At 41.0% G+C, this 20,448-nt stretch overlaps 3 protein-coding genes across 3 annotated transcripts in view; 1 reads left to right on the top strand and 2 right to left on the bottom strand.

The window, feature by feature from the left end:
* Positions 1–20,448, top strand: part of fhip1b (FHF complex subunit HOOK interacting protein 1B) — a 716,414-nt gene that overhangs the window by 473,180 nt on the left and 222,786 nt on the right. The window lies entirely within an intron of this gene.
* LOC133659186 (olfactory receptor 10J4-like) lies at positions 5,216–6,151 on the bottom strand. Its single transcript, XM_062061922.1, has one exon. It carries the CDS (start codon positions 6,149–6,151, stop codon positions 5,216–5,218), a length of 936 nt encoding a protein of 311 aa, XP_061917906.1.
* LOC133659185 (olfactory receptor 10J4-like) lies at positions 16,718–17,650 on the bottom strand. Its single transcript, XM_062061921.1, has one exon. It carries the CDS (start codon positions 17,648–17,650, stop codon positions 16,718–16,720), a length of 933 nt encoding a protein of 310 aa, XP_061917905.1.

The following is a 20,448-nucleotide window of genomic DNA, read 5'->3' as shown; positions in this document are numbered from 1 at the left end:
TCAGAAGTCAAGGAGCCTCTCAATGCGAAAGGGGAAGAGAAACGACAGAGTCACCTTTACCATCAGCGGAGAAGACATCCCACGCATCGTGGATCAGCCCATCCGTAGCCTGGGAAGACTCTATACACCTGGTCTCTCAGACAAGGACATGGGAAAAATCATTCACCAGCAGCTTTCAGAGGGCCTGTCCAAGATCGATGCAAGCCAGCTACCTGGGAAGTACAAGGTGTGGTGTTACCACTTCACCCTGTACCCAAGGATGATGTGGCCTCTGAAGCTGTGCGAAGTCACGTCATCAGCCGTAAGCCGGATGGAAGCAAAAGCCAAATCTTTCATCCAAAAATGGCTTGGCCTGCCACGGTGCTTCTCAGCTGCTGGCCTGTATGGATGGAACTCACTCCAGCTACCCCTGAAATCTATCACCCTGGGCTACAGGCAGGAGAAGGCAAGGCTGGTGATGGAACTAAGGGACTCCTCTGACAGGGCAGTGGCGGATGCAAATGCCAGAGTCGAGACTGGAAGAAAGTGGAGGGCAAAGGAGGCGGTCCAGAAGGCGATGGGGAGACTGCAACACCAAGAAGTCGTGGGCATGGTCCAGACAGGCCGGGCAGGCCTTGGATGGAGCGATCCACCCATTCTATGGTCCAAGGCAGGCAGGAAAGAGAGGAAAGACCTTGTTGTTGCTGAAGTCACCAGGATTGAGCAGGAGGAGCTCAGAGTAAGGTCTGTGGCACAGAGGCAGCAGGGGAGGTGGACAACTTGGGAGGGTGTATCGAACCGAGCAATCAGCTGGGCAGATTTCTGGAAACTGCCACAGGCTCGGCTCAGTTTCCTCATCAGGGCAACATATGACACCCTCCCGAGCCCTAAAAACCTCCACCAATGGCTTGGCACAGAGCAATCCTGCGACCTCTGCGGGACCATCAATGCCTCACTCCAGCACGTTCTGTCAGGCTGCAAAATGGCGCTGACACAGGGTCGGCTCAGATGGCGGCACGACCAGGTGCTCAGCAAGCTGGCAGAGGTGCTGGAGAAAAGTCGGCAGGAGGCAAACAACCAGAGTCCAGCAGAAAGCCAATGCAGGATCCACTTCCTAAGGCAGGGGGAACCTGCGACACATTCCAGCAAGAGACCACCCGCCAAGCTATTAACACCAGGGGCGGCGTGGAAGATGGAAGTGGACCTGGGTAGGCAGCTCCAGTTCCCACAGGAGATATGCAGCACCACCTTAAGACCAGATGTGGTGCTGTGGTCTGCAGCTCTGAAGTCAGTAGTACTGATTGAGCTGACAGAGCCATGGGAGGAGGGACATGAAGCTGCCTATGAGAGAAAGAAGGCAAAGTATGCAGACCTGGTCGCGGAGTGCAGAGAAAGTGGATGGAGGGTGAGACTGTATCCGGTGGAGGTGGTAGCCAGAGGCTTTGTGGGCAGAACAACACCACGCCTGCTCAAGGACCTGGGACTACGTGGAGCCACCCTGAGCAGATCCATCAAGGAGCTTTCAGAAGTAGCAGAGAAATCTAGCCACTGGCTCTGGATTAAACGACGCGACAAGGCTTGGGAAGCAACATCCAAGTAGGTTTTGCTGCAGGGGGTGTCAGGGAGACGTCCCTGTTCACTGCCCCGCCACCGGGAGATGTTCTGGGCTAAGGGGCAAAACATCAATGAGAGGTGGTCCCCAGCTGAAGAGCCTGCAGCAAAACCTTTTCTGGTATGCGGTCAGGTTTAAGCCTGCCTCAGGGAAGAGGATGTCCCTGCCATGCACAGTCTACCACAGGCACCGGTGGAGGTGCGACAGGCCTAAGGCCCAGCGGCAAGACCACCTTGCTGTAATTGAAACACACATAACACTCCTCTACTCATTGTTGTATTTGAAAGTGCAATGCTTTGCAGCCAGTAGCACAATCTTTGAAGGAGCATAGGTGTGGGCAGCATCCGTGAAATTTAATTTGCAGGAAAGGAGTGAGTTTAGGGTTGAATTGTTCATCCTCGTTCTATTCTCTGTCACTATCTTTCTAACCATGCTCAACACCCTCTCTGATGACTAAATAATAATAATGAAATAATGGATTAGATTTTATAACGCACTTTTCTATTATTAGATACTCAAAGCACTCACAGAGACGTGGGAACCCATCATTCATTCACACCTGGTGGTGGTAAGCTACATTTGTAGCCACAGCTGCCCTGGGGTAGACTGAAGGAAGCGAGGCTGCCAGTTTGCGCCTGCGGCCCCTCCGACCACCACCTACCATTCATTCATCATTCATTCACCAGTGTGAGAGGCATCGGGGGTAAGGGTCAAGTGTCCTGCCCAAGGACACAACGGCAGCAATTTGGATGTCAAGAGGCGGGGAACGAACCTGCAACCCTCAGGTTTCTGACACGGTCGCTCTACCCACTACGCCATACCGTCCCGACTTGCAAGCGTACTTCTTCTTACTCGTCGTGGCCATGACTGTCTCTTCTTCGTTCTTCTGCTTCGTCTCCTTCTTGTTGTGTGTGCAGTTGTGCACTCTCCAAAAGCCGTAGATGTTATAAGGTGACTGGGCCGGCACGCTGTTTATATGGAGAAAAAGCGGACGTGACAAAAAGCTGTCCTCACTCAGGTACGCATGGACCTGGAGGGGGCGTGCCTTGTTGTCTGGCTGGAATTCGGGAGAAATTCGGGAGAATGGTTGTCCCGGGAGATTTTCGGGAGAGGCACTGAAATTCGGGGGTCTCCCGGAAAATTCAGGATGATTGGCAAGTATGTATTAAAGTGGCTGCATAGAAGAAGGTATCATTTTGACTCCATGCTGATTACATACAAACACAAAAGTACTTGTCAGGATAGTTTATTAAAGTGCAGAAAGTATAAACATTTACAAAATCTTACATTTATTGTAAATGATTTATCAATGGTAATGATTAAATGTGTTTAAAATGTGAAGTAGGTAGAAGCAGATCTTATTTGATACAACACTTTCTCCATATCTAAGTATTTTGTCTTTAAGTTTTGTGTTAAAACATTTCCATTTTATGATAGGGAGAGAAAATAATAGAGACAATACATGGATAGCTTATGCACTTATAAAAGAAAAAACAATAATGTTCCAATACATTTTCTTATTCAAACGGGGATAGCAGATCCATTCTATGTGTCATATTTGATCATTTCGCGATATTGCCATATTTTTGCTGAAAGGATTTAGTAGAGAACATCGACGATAAAGTTCAGAACTTTTGGTCGCTGATAAAAAAGCCTTGCCTGTACAGGAAGTAGTGTGACGTCACAGGTTGAAGGGCTCCTCACATTTCCCCATTGTTTACACCAGCAGCGAGAGCGATTCGGACCGAGAAAGCGACGATTACACCATTAATTTGAGCCAGGATGAAAGATTTGTGGATGCGGAACATGAGAGTGAAGGATTAGAGTGCAGTGCAGGACGTATCTTTTTTCGCTCTAACCGTAACTTAGGTACAAGGGCTCATTGGATTCCACACTCTCTCCTTTTTCTATTGTAGATCACGGATTTGTATTTTAAACCACCTCGGATACTATATCCTCTTGAAAATGAGAGTCGAGAACGCGAAATGAACATTCACAGTGACTTTTATCTCCAAGACAATACATCGTCGAAGCACTTCAGCTATGGGGCTAACAGCCCCTGACTGGAAGGATAGACAGAAGATCAACAATACTACCAAACCCTGGACCTGTAACCACACGGTTAATGCTGTGCCGCCTGGTAAAGCCTACCAATTCTATTGCTAACGTCGCCATTGAAGCTAACTTAGCTACGGGACCTCGACAAAACTATGCCAAAAACATTAGCTCTCCACCTACGCCAGCTCTCATCTGCTCATCAACACCCGTGCTCACCTGCGTTCCAGCGATCGACGGTGCGTCTGATTGTCGAGTTTAACGATCACTTTGTGCAAAACCAGCACATCTTTTCTGTACTTTTTTGGCTTCATTGTGTCACTGAGCCGTGACACTTTGCAGTTTGTGTCGATCAGTGCTGCGGGCTAGCACACCGAAGCCACCTCTCCTCACTAACCCATATACAAAAAGTTTGAATGTCTTGCAAAGGCTAGTTCATTTCTACAATTAGATATACTAGGTGAAACTAATCAATGACATAGGCTAATAACATACAACTAATGTGTGTGAGTGCGTGTATACGCACAAGGAAAATTGTTATGACTTACGTCCATTATTACTGTGGCTACCGAGAAGAATGTATATTTTGACTCCATGTTGATTGCATACAAACACAAAAGTTCATGTCAGTATAGTTTAAGGTGCAGAAGATATAAACAGTTACAAAATATTACATTTATTTTAAATGATTTATCAATGATAATGGTTTAATTTGTTTAAAATGTGCTTTACAAAAGTTACGTTAAAGCACAACTCATATTTATATAAACAGAATTGAATATGAAGAAGTAGGTAGAAGCAGATCTGATTTAATCCTTCACTGTCTTTACTCGTTGTGTTAAAACATTACCATTTTATGATAGGGCGAGAAAATAATTGAGAATGTGTGACAATACATGTATTGCTTATGCAGTGGTAAAGGTAAAAAAAATAATAGATACAATGCATAAATATATTTGTAGACAATTACCAAAAAAGCATGCCCACATAGGTCAATTTAATGGGGGGAAATGAGATTAGAGGCAAGGCAAGGGCAAGTTTATTTATAAAACACAATTCTTAACAAGGCAATTCAAAGTGCTTTAGAAAAAATAACAAGAAGGCAACAAATAAAATGAAAAATATAATCATCATATAAAATAATCACAATTAAGATAAAAATGTGAGTGTTGATAACATACTTTCAGTTGTCATATGCACAATTAAATAGGAGTGTTTTCAGCCTGAATTATAGATGCATTAAAAGTAAATAAGTACATATAATATTGATTGATATTAATATTGATAAAGCAATACAATTATTGATATAAAATGACATCAGACAGCATGGCTCCTTGCTTCCTTTTTCTTCCATTTACACATCTTATAATCACCATATGATAATGTAAATTACTTTTCTTAAAGGATCACTTGGGAAAATAAAGACTTCAATGCTATATCTAAGGATTTATGATTCACCCGGGTCATTGTGTTCTCAGGGCATTCAAACGATCACAACTGGACTGTTTGGTTTGTCTTAGAAGACGTTTCCCCTCTCATCCAAGTAGCGAACAAGTGGGATCATTTTTTTTAGTTCACCAGTTGATAAAACAATCCCTTGATGTGTTTCCAGATTTCCTTCATTTTCACTCCATAAATGATTGGATTAAACAGAGGATTATACACAAGTATTTGTACGGTCATTATTAAACGTACAATTTTTGGAAGATCTGACTCCAATCGAGCGATGATGACATCAAACAGACACAAACAAGAGAAGATGAATAAAACCATCAGGTGAGGTAAACATGTCTCTGCCGCTTTTTTCCTGACTTCTGCACAACTGTGATATGTTATTATAAATATTTTTATGTACGTAAAAAGGATGAACATCACAGGAACAACAGCAAAACTCATCATTACAAACAAACCATAAAGGGTAACAAATGTTGATTTTACACAGTGAAGCTTAAGAATTGTGTTGTTACATAAAATACCTATTGTTGTAAAGTCACAGAGTTTTTGTTTAGAAATAAATATAGTTAACGGCACATCCACACATGCAGGTAGAAGCCAGGCCAAAGTCAAGAGGACTATAACAGTTCTTTTTCCCATGATAGTTGGATAATGCAGAGGTTTACAGATAGACACATACCTGTCATAAGACATGGCTGACAGCAGTAAGAAGTCTGAAACACCAAAAGAATAATAGAGAAAATATTGAAACATACAAGCAGAATGAACAATGATCTGTTTTTTGGATAAAACATCGAAGAAAAGTTTGGGGTAGAGAGCAGTGCTAAACAAAAGAGAGTTGAGTGACAAAGCTGCAATGAAAATGTACATAGGCTCATGAAGGTTCCTGTGGATCCAGATTAGACATATAATGGTGCAGTTAGTGCAGAGGATGAGAATATATAATGTCAACAAGATGACAAAGTACATATATCTATACTTGTCCATTTCTACAAAGCCACCAAGAGTTATAAATGTTCCATTGAAGTCAGCATCCATGACACCAAACATAAAAATAGTCAAATGTTATGAAAATTGTTCACCCTGATCTCATCAAGTCCTCCATCAAAAGATGCTGTCATGTCAACAAGCTCCTCCAAGTCTTCACGGTGATGTTGATGGAACTTGTTGTGAGCAGTCAATGCTGAGAAGAGTAAGAAGTCGTCCACCTTATAAGGATGACCCACAGGATGAAGACTGCCTGCGATTGGCCTCCAAGTTTAGAAGGCGTTCTCCTCTTTTACTTAGTAATCCTCCAAAGACTTTCATTTTTAACGTGTGATGCAAACTTATGACCAATTGTGCATTTTCTTCTAAGAATAAGGTTGTTTTCCTGGTAATTTGCAACCACACTGACCCCTGTACTGGGGACTAGAGGTTAGAAAATGTAGAAACGTTGATCAGAATGTTAATAGTCATCATGTCAATAGTGATCAATATTGATCATGTCATTATACTTGCCAACCTTGAGACCTCCGAATTCGGGAGATTGGGGGAGTGAGTGGGGGGGTTGTTGTGTTGAGGTGGGGGGGGGGGGGGGGGGGGGGGGAGGGTGGCGGGATTAATGGGGAGGAGTATATTTATAGCTATAATTCCCTGAAATTCAAGTATTTCATGTATATATATATATCTGTAACCCGGGTGACAAAACCACATTAAATATCCTTTCTATTTATTTTTGTCGTCTAAGCTGTCCTTACGTGCGTCATTACGTCACGCGGTCACGTGACCTATCAGATTAGCATAGAACCCGGAAGTGGGCTGAGCATAAAACCCGGAAGTGGGAGAGCGAGAGGGACACGCTGTGTGATGTTGCTGCAGGAGCCGACTACCGGAGCTGTGGGTCGTCGCGAGACAGTGTTTGAGCGTGATTATCTGCGGAATTGGCCAGGTTGGATGGCGAGCTTAGAAGCCCTGAACTAGAGTCTGAAGCGTTATGCCTGGAACCGAACCAACTGAACTGGATCCACCCAACCGAGCCCCGGGCGGGTAGGAGGCTCCTTAGCAGCCGCCCTCTGTTTTTCCTTCTTTTTTACCACAACGCAACGTGTTCATTGCGGTCCTCCTGAACATTCACCTTTCCCCCGTCCCTTCACTAAAACCCCTCTGGACACTGCCACCACAACGTGGACTTTGCGGGCCGTTTAATGAACTTTGATATCGTGTTGTGCTTATACCATCGTTGGTAGAAAAACAAGGGGTGAATCAAGTAAATTGATATTGTAAATATTGTATGTTCTATGAATTATGGAATATGTGAATGGCCATTTGAATTTACATGTTAATGTTTGTTTGTTTATTTTTCCTATTATTCTTTAATATAATTTGGTACCACTTAAACCTAAAACCTGTGTTCAGTCTTTATTACTCTCCATTCCTAGAGCCGAGTTTAGTTTCTTCTTATCTAGCCCAATCATATCATTCACTGTTTTATTTAGTACTTGTACAGTGCTTTATTAGAGTAACATACAGGTTACATAAAGTGGCGAGCTAGCCAGGAGGGCTGTGTGTCAAAAATTATTTGATTATGCTCCCAAGCCAATCCCACAAGAAGATTCCGGTCATCCTGAGTAACGAGTAGGACCAGGATGTGACCATCCCACCTCTCTCCACCATCGCAGAACTTGCCGTGTCACCGCAAATCTTGTCGCACAGCGTGTCAACAAGCTGTTCACCATCTGAAAGTCCTTGCATCAATCTGAAGCTGAATTTTGGAGAGTCACTTATTCCACCGGAGTGGAAGGCAAAAATCACGGAGAAACTCCATCAGATCCCGGACGTTTTCGCACTCAGTGAACTGGACTTTGGACGCACGAACAAGGTGAAACATCACATAAAGCTGGATGACGAAAATCCATTCAAACACAGAGCCAGACCCATTCACCCCCATGACATCGAGGCCGTCCGACAACATCTCAGAGACCTGCTGGAGGCTGGTGTCATTCGCGAATCAGAGTCGCCATTTTCGTCACCAATCGTCGTGGTCCGTAAGAAGAACGGGGACATACGTTTGTGCATCGACTACAGGAAGCTGAACCTTCAAACGGTTAAAGACGCCTACCCTTTGCCAAATCTGGAGGAGTCTCTTTCTGCTTTGACCGGTTCAAAATGGTTCAGCGTTCTTGATTTGAAATCTGGATATTACCAGATCGAGATGAACGAAGAAGACAAAGCTAAGACAGCTTTTGTGACGCCCATCGGATTTTGGGAGTTCAACCGAATGCCCCAAGGGGTAACAAACGCTCCATCCACATTTCAGTGGTTAATGGAGAAAAGCATGGGGGATCTCCATTTAAAGGAAGTTCTGGTTTTCCTCGACAATCTCATCGTGTTTTCGGATTTGCTGGAAGAACATGAGCGGAGGCTGCTGCGGGTATTGCATCGTCTAAAAGAATATGGTCTGAAGCTCTCTCCAGAAAAATGTAAATTTTTCCAGAAGTCTGTCGGGTACTTGGGACACATAGTTTCGGAGAAGGGAGTCGAGACCGATCCGGACAAAATCCTTGCTTTAAAAACCTGGCCAATTCCAAGAACTTTGAAGGAGCTCAAGTCGTTCCTAGGATTTGCTGGATATTACCGGAGGTTCATAAAGGGGTACTCGTCATCACCAAACCTCTCAATGATTTGACGCGGGCTATACACCTACCTCCAAGTCCCAGAAGAGATCGAGTCCAGCAAAGTTTCACGCTGTTTATATGGAGAAAAAGCGGACGTGACAAAAAGCTGTCCTCACTCAGGTCTGCATGGACCTGGAGGGGGCGTGCCTTGTTGTCCAGCTGGAATACGGGAGAAATTCAGGAGAATGGTTGTCCCAGGAGATTTTCGGGAGAGGCACTGAAATTCGGGAGTCTCCCGGAAAATTCGGGAGGGTTGACAAGTATGTATTAGAGTCGCTGCATAGAAGAAGGTATCATTTTGACTCAAGTCAGGATAGTTTATTAAAGTGCAGAAAGTATAAACATTTACGAAATCTTACATTTATTGTAAATGATTTATCAATGGTAATGATTAAATGTGTTTAAAATGTGAAGTAGGTAGAAGCAGATCTTATTTGATACTACACTGTCTCCATATCTCAGTATTTTTTATTTATGTTTTGTGTTAAAACATTTCCATTTTATGATAGGGAGAGAAAATAATAGAGACAATACATAGATAGCTTATGCAATGATAAAAGAAAAAACCATAATGTCTCGATACATACATATATTTGTTGTAAATTATCACAAAAGTATTCCCACATAGGTCAATTTAATGAAAATAAAGAGATTATAGGCGAGGCAAGGGCAAGTTTATTTACAGAGAACAATTAGAACACAAGACAATTCAAAATTATTTAGAGGAAATTAAAAGAAATTAAAGATAAAATAAAAACTATAATCATCACAATACAAAAACAAAATGTGAGTTTAGATAACAAACGTTATTATATGCACAATTAAATACAAGTGTTTTTCGGTCTAGATTATAAATACAATAAAAAAATATGTACAGTAGTTGAAAGTGTCAAACATTGTATAACGTTCCAATAAATGCAGGATATTGACTAAACTATATATCACTTCCTGTTTGGATTGATTGATTGATTGAAACTTTTATTAGTAGATTGCACAGTTCAGTACATATTCCGTACAATTGACCACTAAATGGTAACACCCAAATAAGTTTTTCAACTTGTTTAAGTCGGGGTCCACGTAGTTCGCGCGCGTCTGATTGTCGAGTTTAACGATCACTTTGTGCAAAACCAGCACATCTTTTCTGTACTTTTATGTACTTTTTTGGCTTCATTGTGTCACTGTGCCGTGACACTTTGCAGTTTGTGTCGATCAGTGCTGCGGGCTAGCACACCGAAGCCGGCTAGCATTAGCAGCCTGAGATACAGAGGTGTGGATTTCTTCTGTTGCTGGATGCTTCGGCATATAGACCATCAGAATGCCTCCACCAAGGAAAAGCCCGACATCGGAGGAGTTCGAGGAGATGAAGCTCACACTCCACTCCCTGTGCAGCGACGTGATTGCGGTCAGAACGCAGAAGGAGCAGCTTCTGGGGCTACAGGAGAAGGTGAAACAACTACGCCTCCAGAACGTGGAAAAAGACCGGTGCATTGTGGACCTGGAGCGGCGAGTGGACGAGCTGGAGCAATACTCCCGCATGAATGATGTGGTCATCACCGGCATCAAGATCAAGCCGCACTCCTACGCGCGTGCGGTGGCCGCGGACAGCGGGGAGCCCAACGAACAGGAGACACAGTCGGTGGAGCAGCAGGTGGCTTCCTATCTCCAGAGCAGGGGGATAGAGATGGACCTGGAGCACTTCGAGGCTTGTCACCCACTGTCCATGAGGAACCAGAGACCACCAGCTGTCATCATGAGATTCACAAACAGGAAAAAGAAAATGGCACTATTGAAGCAAGGACGCAAACTGAAAGGTACAGATGTTTTCATGAATGAACACTTGAGAAAGAAAAATGCTGATATCGCAAGGATTGCACGACAACTTAAAAGGCAAAGCAAGATTCAACAAACCTGGGTAACGGACTGTAAGATCTTCATCAAACTAAATGGGACGCCGGAGGAAGCAAAAGTCTTGGTGGTGAGGAAAATAGAAGATCTTGATAAGTATTGACATTGATGCAGTACTTGGTATCAATGTAGCTTTGTGACTTTTACATCATCTCAATGGTACCCACACCAAGAACACAGACCATACCAAGTATTGATATGGACATGTTACAGAAGATCCTACAACAAAGAACTGGAAATCATCTCGGGTGGGCCTGCAGATGCCACCATCATCTCCGGTGGGCCTGCAGACGCCATCCTCTCCAGCATCTGAACCTGCTGTTCCAAATCCAGTTCCTGTTCCTGCTCCTCGGCTAGCATCTGCTCCTGTTCCTGCTCCTCGGCTAAATCCTGTTCCTGCTCCTCGGCTAGCTCCTGTTCCTGCACCTTGGCGGGCACCAGTTTCTGTTCCTGCACCTCGACGTGCACCAGTTCCTGTTCCTGCACCTCGGCTGGCACCAGTTCCTGTTCCTGCACCTTGGCTGGCACCAGTTCCTGTTTCTGCACCTCAGCTGGCACCAGTTCCTGTTCCTACACCACGGCTGGCACCAGTTCCTCTTCCTGCACCACGGCTGGCACCTGTTCCTGTTCCTGCACCACGGCTGGCACCTGTTCCTGTTCCTGTTCCTGCACCACGGCTGGCACCAGTTCCTGTTCCGGCACCACGGCTGGCTCCAGTTCCTGTTCCTGCACCATGCCTGACTCGTCTGCTGCTGCTTTCACGCCTGACTTGTCCGCTGCTTCCAAGCCTGCCACGACGCCGCCGCCGAAGAGCCCACCTCCCCGTCGACCACGGATGTGGCCGCTCCCTGGTCGTCCGCCTCGCCAAGTGCACCCACCTCCCCGTCGGCAACGGATGTGGCCGTTCCCGGGTCGCCTGCCTCGCCTGCTGCAGCAGCGTTCCACTCGCCGCCGCCACTTGACTTGTCCTCGGTGGATTCGGGGACACTTGGCCTGGCGACCCACCGCCAAGTCCTCCCTCCGACCTCCCGTGACTTTTGACCCTGCTTGGTTTTTGTCCTTTTTTTTTTTACATCTGTGATCTGTCCTTAAGGGGGGCTCTGTCATGATCTGTGGTCTAGATCATGGTTTTTTTAGTTATGTTCTGTTAGTTTTGGACTCATTTACCGTATTTTCCGCACCATAAGGCGCCCCGTGTTGTAAGCCGCACCTTCAATGAATGGCATATTTCAAAACTTTGTTTACCTATTAGCCGCCCCGTGTTATTAGCCGCACCTACGCTACGCTAAAGGGAATGTCAAAAAAACAGTCAGATAGGTCAGTCAAACTTTAATAATATATTACAAACCAGCGTTCTAACAACTCTGTTCACTCCCAAAATGTAATGTGCAAATGTGCAATCACAAAAATAGTAACACTCAAAATAGTGCAGCGTAATAGCAACAGCAATAACTCAACGTTGCTCGAACGTTAATGTCACACAACACACAAAATAAACATTTAAAGCTCACTTTCTGAAGTTATTACTCATCCACAAATCCCTCGAATTCTTCTTCTTCGGTGTGCTTCACTTGTTTTTTGACACCATCGATGATGTGGACGCGCATGCAGTCATAGATCAACAGGAACGGCGCTGTGTGAAAAAAGTCACCCGGTCTCTTCGCGTAAACGTCTATCAACCACTCGCTCATCTTTTCTTCATCCATCCATCCCTTCGAGTTAGCTTTTATGATGACGCCGGCTGGAAAGTTCTCTTTTGGCAAGGTCTTCCTTTTGAATATCACGGTGGGTGGAAGTTTCTGGCCGTTAGCATGGCAAGCTAGAACCACAGTAGGACGACTTCTCATTCCCTGTGGTGCGAATATTCACCGTACATGCTCCCGTTGTATCCACAGTGCGGTTCACATGAATATCAAAAGTCAGTGGAACCTTGTACGCGTGTCTCTTAGTAGGAGACATTTTGTGGTCTTTACGGAAACACACAAATGAAATTAAACGTAATATCCGCACGCTTCTTCTTCTACGGGGGCGGGTGCTCACCTTGGCGGTTGCTTACAGTAGAAGAAGAAGCGCTTCCTCTTCTATGGGAGCGTTTGCTTACTGTAGAAGAAGAAGCGCTTCCTCTTTTACGGGGAAAACAGATGGCGGCTGTTTACCGTAGTTGCAAGACCTAAACTTTATGAAAATAAATATTAATATTAATCCATATATAAGGCGCACCGGGTTATTAGCCGCACTGTCTGCTTTTGAGAAAAATTGTGGTTTTTAGGTGCGGCTTATGGTGCGGAAAATACGGTAGTTCCTGTTTATGCACCTGAGTTTGTTACCATGGCTACTTATTATTTTCACCTGCTGCTTGTATTCCGGACGCGCACCTGTTTGTCATCACTGACATTATTTAAGCCTGCCTTTGCCAGTGAGTCGGTCTGGCTTCTTTATTTGCGTCACGCAACTGTTACGAGCCAATTTTTTGATCGGCTCCCCAAGATCTGGTTCCCTTGGAAGAGCAATAAATTCCATCTGTACAACCTACCTCAAAACATAATGTGTATGTTTTGAATACATTAGAGAAAATGTTCGAAATGAGACAAATACATGTTTGGATATTTTTATTTCTACTACTTTACCTTATGTTTACATTACAAGGCTAAACTGTGTGTATGTTGGTGTACCCACCTCCACCCACAGAGACAAAAAGAGAGGATGAATGACAAGAAGGTAAAGAGCAAACCATCTTGAGGCCTGTTGGGAAGCGACGGATGAATAAAACAACATGAATAATTGTATTTATCCTTCGATTACTTACTTTTTATGTGTTTGTTGCGGTTTGTTTGTCTCTCCGTTTGTTAGCAGCATGTCTCAAAAAGGGGTTAACGATCTTTGATGTGACTTTCAGAAAATATCAGAAAGTGGATGAGGCACATGTGATGAGACTTTGGGGGTGATCCGGATCATTGTCTGGATTCAGGATTTTTTGAAGGATTCTTTACTATTTCGAGATAGGTCCTGGCGCAGGTCCATGCCTTGTTTTTGTGCATCTTCACCCTTTGTACATAAGGCACCAGGACTTGATGAGTGGGTTGACATCCATGCTGCGGCTCTGTCTCGTGGGCTCCTCAGCGAGGAGACTCCTAGGTCCTTGGGTCTGTGACCTGGGTCTGTGTTGGCTCCTTAAGATAGTGTATTTTCTTACATGGCTCCTCCTCACTAACCCATATACAGGTGAAATTCAAAAAGTTTGAATATCTTGCAAAGGATAGTTTATTCCTACAACTAGATTTACTAGGTGAAAGTAATAAATTACATAAGCTCATAACATACAACTAATGTGTGTGAGCGCGTGTATACGCACAAGGAAAATTGTTATGACTAACGTCCATTATTACTGTGGCTATATTTTGACTACATGTTGATTGCACACAAACACAAAAGTTCATGTCAGTATAGTTTAAGGAGCAGAAGATATAAACAGTTACAAAATATACAATTTATTTTACATGATTTATCAATGATAATGGTTTAATTTGTTTAAAATGTGCTTTACAAAAAGTTACGTTAAAGCACAACTCATATTTATATATACAGAATTGAATACGAAGAAGTAGGTAGAAGCAGATCTTATTTACTCCTTCACTATCTTTACTCGTTGTGTTAAAACATTACCATTTTATGATAGGGCGAGAAAAGAATTGAGAATGTGTGACAATACATGTATTGCTTATGCACTGGTAAAGGTAAAAAAAATAATAGATACAATGCATAAATATCTTTGTAGACAATTACCAAAAAAGTATGCCCACATAGGTCAATTTAATGGGGGAAATGAGATTAGAGGAAAGGCAAGGGCAAGTTTATTTATAAAACACATGTCTTAACAAGGCAATTCAAAGCGCTTTAGAAAAAATAACAAGAAGGCAACAAATAAAATGAAAAATATAATCACCATATAAAATAATCACAATTAAGATAAAAATGTGAGTGTGGATAACATACTTTCAGTTGTCATATGCACAATTAAATAGGAGTGTTTTCAGCCTGAATTGTAGATGCATTAAAAGTAAATAAGTACATATAATATTGATTGATATTAATATTGATAAAGCAATACAATTAGTGATATGAAATGACAACAGACAGCATGGCTCTTTGCTTCATTTTTCTTCCATTTATACATCTTATAAACACCATATGATAATTTAAATTACTTTTCTTAAAGGATCACTTGGGAAAATAAAGACTTCAATGCTATATCTATGGATTTATGATTCATCCGGGTCATTGTGTTCTCAGGGCATTCAAACGATCACAACTGGACTGTTTGGTTTGTCTTAGAAGACGTTTCCCCTCTCATCCAAGTAGCGAACAAGTGGGATCATTTTTTTTAGTTCACCAGTTGATAAAACAATCCCTTAATGTGTTTCCAGATTTCCTTCATTTTCACTCATTAAATGATTGGATTAAACAGAGGATTATACACAAGTATTTGTAGGGTCATTATTAAACGTACAAATTTTGGAAGATCTGACTCCAATCGAGCGATGATGACATCAAACAGACACAAACAAGAGAAGATTAATAAAACCATCAGGTGAGGTAAACATGTCTCTGCCGCTTTTTTCCTGACTTCTGCACAACTGTGATAAGTTACTATAAATATATTTATGTACGTAAAAAGGATGAACATCACAGGAACAACAACAAGATTCATCGTTACAAAAAAACCATAAAGGGTAACAAATGTTGATTTTACACAGTGAGGCTTAAGAATTGTGTTGTTACATAAAATACCTTTTGTTGTATAGTCACAGAGTTTTCGTGTAGAATTAAATAGAGTTGACGGTACATCCACACATGCAGGTAAAAACCAGGCCAAAGTCAAGAGGACAATAACAGTTCTTTTTCCCATGATAGTTGGATAATGCAGAGGTTTGCAGATAGACACATACCTGTCATAAGACATGGCTGACAGCAGTAAGAAGTCTGAAACACCAAAAGAATAATAGAGAAAATATTGAAACATACAAGCAGAATGAACAATGATCTGTTTTTTAGATAAAACATCAAAGAAAAGTTTGGGGTAGAGAGCAGTGCTAAACAAAAGAGAGTTGAGTGACAAAGCTGCAATGAAAATGTACATAGGCTCATGAAGGTTCCTGTGGATCCAGATCAGACATATAATGGTGCAGTTAGTGCAGAGGATGAGAATATATAATGTCAACAAGATGACAAGGTAAAGATATCCATACTTGTCCATTTCTACAAAGCCACCAAGAGTTATAAATGTTCCATTGAATTCAGCATCCATGACACCAAACATAAAAATAGTCAAGTACATGTCAGGATAGTTTATTAAAGTGCAGAAAGTATAAACATTTACAAATCTTACATTAATTGTAAATGATTTATCAATGGTAATGATTAAATGTGTTTAAAATGTGAAGTAGGTATAAGCAGATTTTATTTAATACTACACTTTCTCCATATCTCAGTATTTTTTCTTTACGTTTTGTGTTAAAACATTTCCAGTTTATGATAGGGAGAGAAAATAATAGAGACAATGCATAGATAGCTTATGCAATGATAAAAGAAAAAACAATAATGTTCCAATACATAAATATATTTGTTGTAAATTATCACAAAAGTATGCCCACATAGGTAAATGTAATGAACATAAAGAGATTATAGGCGAGGCAAGGGCAAGTTTATTTACAGAGCACAATTTGAACACAAGGCAATTCAAAATTATTGAGAGGAAATTATAAGAAATTAAAGATAAAATAAAAACTAAAATCATCACAATACAAAAACAAAATGTGAGTTTAGATAACAAATGTTATCATATGCACAATTAAATACAAGTGTTTTTCAGTCTAGATTATAAATACAATAAAAAATATGTACAGTAGTTGAAAGTGTCAAACATTGTTTAACGTTTCATTAAATGCAGGATATTGACTAAACTATATATTATACTACAAATACTATTTGATAATGTGAATGAGTTTTTCTGAGAATAGTATGTAGAAATATAAAACCTCAATGCTAACAAATGTGATCATATTCTTTTGTTCACCAGTTGATAAAACAATCTCTGGATGTATTTCCAGATTTCTTTCATTTTCACTCCATAAATAATTGGATTAAACAGAGGATTATACACAAGTATTTGTAAAGTCATTATAAAACGTAAATGTTTTGGATGATGTGAGTCCAAACTCGTTATGATTACATCAAAGAAACTTAAACAAAGGAAGATGAATAAAACCATCAGGTGAGGTAAACATGTCTCTGTAGCTTTTTTCCTGACTTCTGCACCACTGTGATAAATTACAAGGAATATATTCATGTACGTAAAAAGGATGAACGTCACAGGAACAACAACAGCAGTCATTGAGATGAACAAACCATAAAAGATAAGAAATGTTGACTTTACACAGTGAAGCTTGAGAATTGAATTGTTACATAAAATGTCATTTGTTGTAAAGTCACAGAGTTTTTGTTTGGAAATAATCACAGTTGCCACTACAACCTCACATGCAGGTAAAGACCAGGCCACAGTCAAGAGCACAATAACAGTTCTTTTTCGCATGATAGTTGGATACTGCAGAGGTTTGCAGATAGACACATATCTGTCATAAGACATGGCTGACAGCAGTAAGAAGTCTGAAATACCTATTGAATAGCTAAGAAAATATTGAAACATACAAGTAGAATGAGAAATTATCTGTTTTTGAGACAAAACATCAATGAAAAGTTTAGGGTAGATAACAGTGCAAAACAAAAGAGAGTTGAGTGACAAAGCAGCAATGAAAATGTACATAGGCTCATGAAGGTTCCTGTGGATCCAGATTAGACATATAATGGTGCCGTTAGTGCAGAGGATGAGAATATATAATGTCAACAAGATGACAAAGTAAATATATCTATACTTGTCAATTTCTACAAAGCCACCAAGAGTTATTAATGTTCCATTGAATTCAGCATCCATGACCCCAAACATAAAAATAGTCAAATGTTATGAAAATTGTTCACCCTCCATGGATCTCATCAAGTCCTTCATCAAAAGATGCTGTCATGTCAACAAGCTCCTCCAAGTCTTCACGGTGATGCTGCTGGAACTTGTTGTGAGCAGTCAATGCTGAGAAGAGTAGGATGTCGTCCACCTTATAAGGATGACCCACAGGATGACGACTGCCTGCGATTGGCCTCCAAGTTAGGAAGGCGTTCTCCTCTTTTACTTAGTAATCCTCCAAATTTAATTTGTAACATGTGATGCAAATTCATGACAAATCTTGCCTTTTCTTTTCGTGGTCAGCCGCAACCACACTGACCCCTGTACTGGGGACTAGAGGTTTGAAAAAGTAGAAACGTTGATTAGTATGTTAATAGTCATCATGTCAATAGTCATCAATATTGATCATGTCAGTGATAAGTTAACATAAACAATGGTAGATAACATAAAGATTATTATCTGTTTCACTTAGCATCTCTAATGTGAAATTAGACATCGTACAATGCTAAAAAAAAAACTGGAGAAACGCTCACCAATATTGCCGCATACTCGGTTCAGTATTGAAAACAAGGAAACCAACTGAGGCAAGAAAAACTGTTTTTGAGGTGAGAGATTAAGTTAAAATATAAATGTATGTATAAATGCTTTAAAGGCCTACTGAAATGAATTTTTTTTATTTAAACGGGGATAGCAGATCCATTCTATGTGTCATACTTGATCATTTCGCTATATTGCCATATTTTTGCTGAAAAGATTTAGTAGAGAACAACGACGATAAAGTTCGCAACTTTTGGTCGCTGATAAAAAAAAAGCCTTGCCCCTACCGGAAGTAGCGTGACGTCACAAGCTGGAGTGCTGCTCACATTTCCCTATTGTTTACACCAGCAGCGAGGGAGATTCGGACCGAGAAGGCGACGATTACCACATTAATTTGAGCGAGAATGAAAGATTCGTGGATGAGGAAAGTGAGAGTGAAGGACTATAGTGCAGTGCAGGACGTATCTTTTTTCGCTCTGACCGTAACTTAGGTACAAGGGTTCATTGGATTCCACACTCTCTCCTTTTTCTATTGTGGATCACGGATTTGTATTTTAAACCACCTCGGATACTACAGTATATCCTCTTGAAAATGAGAGTCGAGAACGCGAAATGGAAATTCACAGTGACTTTTATCTCCACGACAATACATCGGCGAAACACTTTAGCTACGGAGCTAACGTGATAGCATCGGGCTCAAATGCAGATATAAACAAAAGAAATAAACCCCTGACTGGAAGGATAGACAGAAAATCAACAATACTATTAAACCATGGACATGTAAATACACGGTTAATGCTTTCCAGTTTGGCGAAGATTAACAATGCTGTTGCTAACGACGCCATTGAAGCTAACTTAGCAACGGGACCTCACAGAGCTATGATAAAAACATTAGCGCTCCACCTACGCCAGCCAGCCCTCATCTGCTCATCAACACCCGTGCTCACCTGCGTTCCAGGGATCGACGGAAGGACGAAGGACTTCACCCGATCATCCGTGCGTTCGGCGGCTAGCGTTGGCTTTTCTTTCTTTAAAAAATAATAATGAATCAAAATCAATGTCATTGTGAATTATTGACCTATTCAAGGCTCCAAGTACGTCACATTAAATATTCCACTTTGAGACATTTTTTGGGGAAAATGTTGCATATTTTGTGTTTGCCATATAAAAAACTAAGCTGTTTTTTTTTTTTAAAAAGGGCCTAAAACGAACAAACAAAAAACATAAACAACAATAAAAGTTAAAATTGACGGATATATCTGAAGTTGATCTTGAGACTATTGTGTTAAAAGTAAAAAAAAAAAAAGTATAATTTATTTTTTAATACTTTACTGAGCATAACCCTTTTGGATCCCTAATAATATTAGTGGGACTTTTTTTTTTTTTTTTAAGTGTCATTGCTCAAGAAATAGTGAATCAATGTTGTTATGAGTTATGTTATGAGCTCCAATTATTATAAAATCTCAAATATTCCACTTTAAAATGTTATTGGTGGAAAATATTGCATATTTTGTGTTTTTTCCATAAGAAAACAGGGTTTTCTTTGACAAAAAGAGCATACAGCGTAAATCTTAAAAAAAAAAAAAACTTTATATTGACAGATAGACCTAATGCTGATCTGGAGATTTAAACCTTGGATAATAATAATAATACTAAATAATGACACATTTCAAATATTTTTTGTACCTAAACCCTTTGGGGTCCCCAGGATCAAGCCTGAGTGGAGGCCTAAATGTATATTTTTTATACATATATTGTATTGGTTTTTAAAATAAAAAATATCAAAATGGCCCCCGCTTGCTTTGATATTTCAGTGTGCGGCCCTCAGCGGGAAAAGTTTGGACACCCCTGCCTTAATCCAATCATGTTCGGTTTGTGAAAATTCGGACCAACACACATGAATATTGTGATTGAAAACCCTTTAAAACCACTTTTAAAGGGGTTAAAAAAATTTTTTTTCCTAATATGCTCATGTAAAATCCATCATGCACACCAAAACAGAAGTGCTAAATGCTCCTAAATGTGATTTGTTAACCCCATAATCAGTGTACAACATGTAAGAATAAGCTAATGTTTATTTTAGAGCAATTAAAGATAAATGAATAAATATAAACTAGCTCGGTGCTTTGCTCAAAAGTCCTACACTCTCCCCTCCTCAAATTGTTGATGAAGGTACAGTGTAATTCTCTTATCTGACTGTTAGTTTCCTTTTTGAACATGTTACAGTAAATGTGACA

This window comes from Entelurus aequoreus, linkage group LG10 (genome assembly GCF_033978785.1).
Source record: "Entelurus aequoreus isolate RoL-2023_Sb linkage group LG10, RoL_Eaeq_v1.1, whole genome shotgun sequence".
Lineage (NCBI taxonomy): Eukaryota > Metazoa > Chordata > Actinopteri > Syngnathiformes > Syngnathidae > Entelurus > Entelurus aequoreus.
This window is presented reverse-complemented; position numbering and strand designations above follow the sequence as displayed.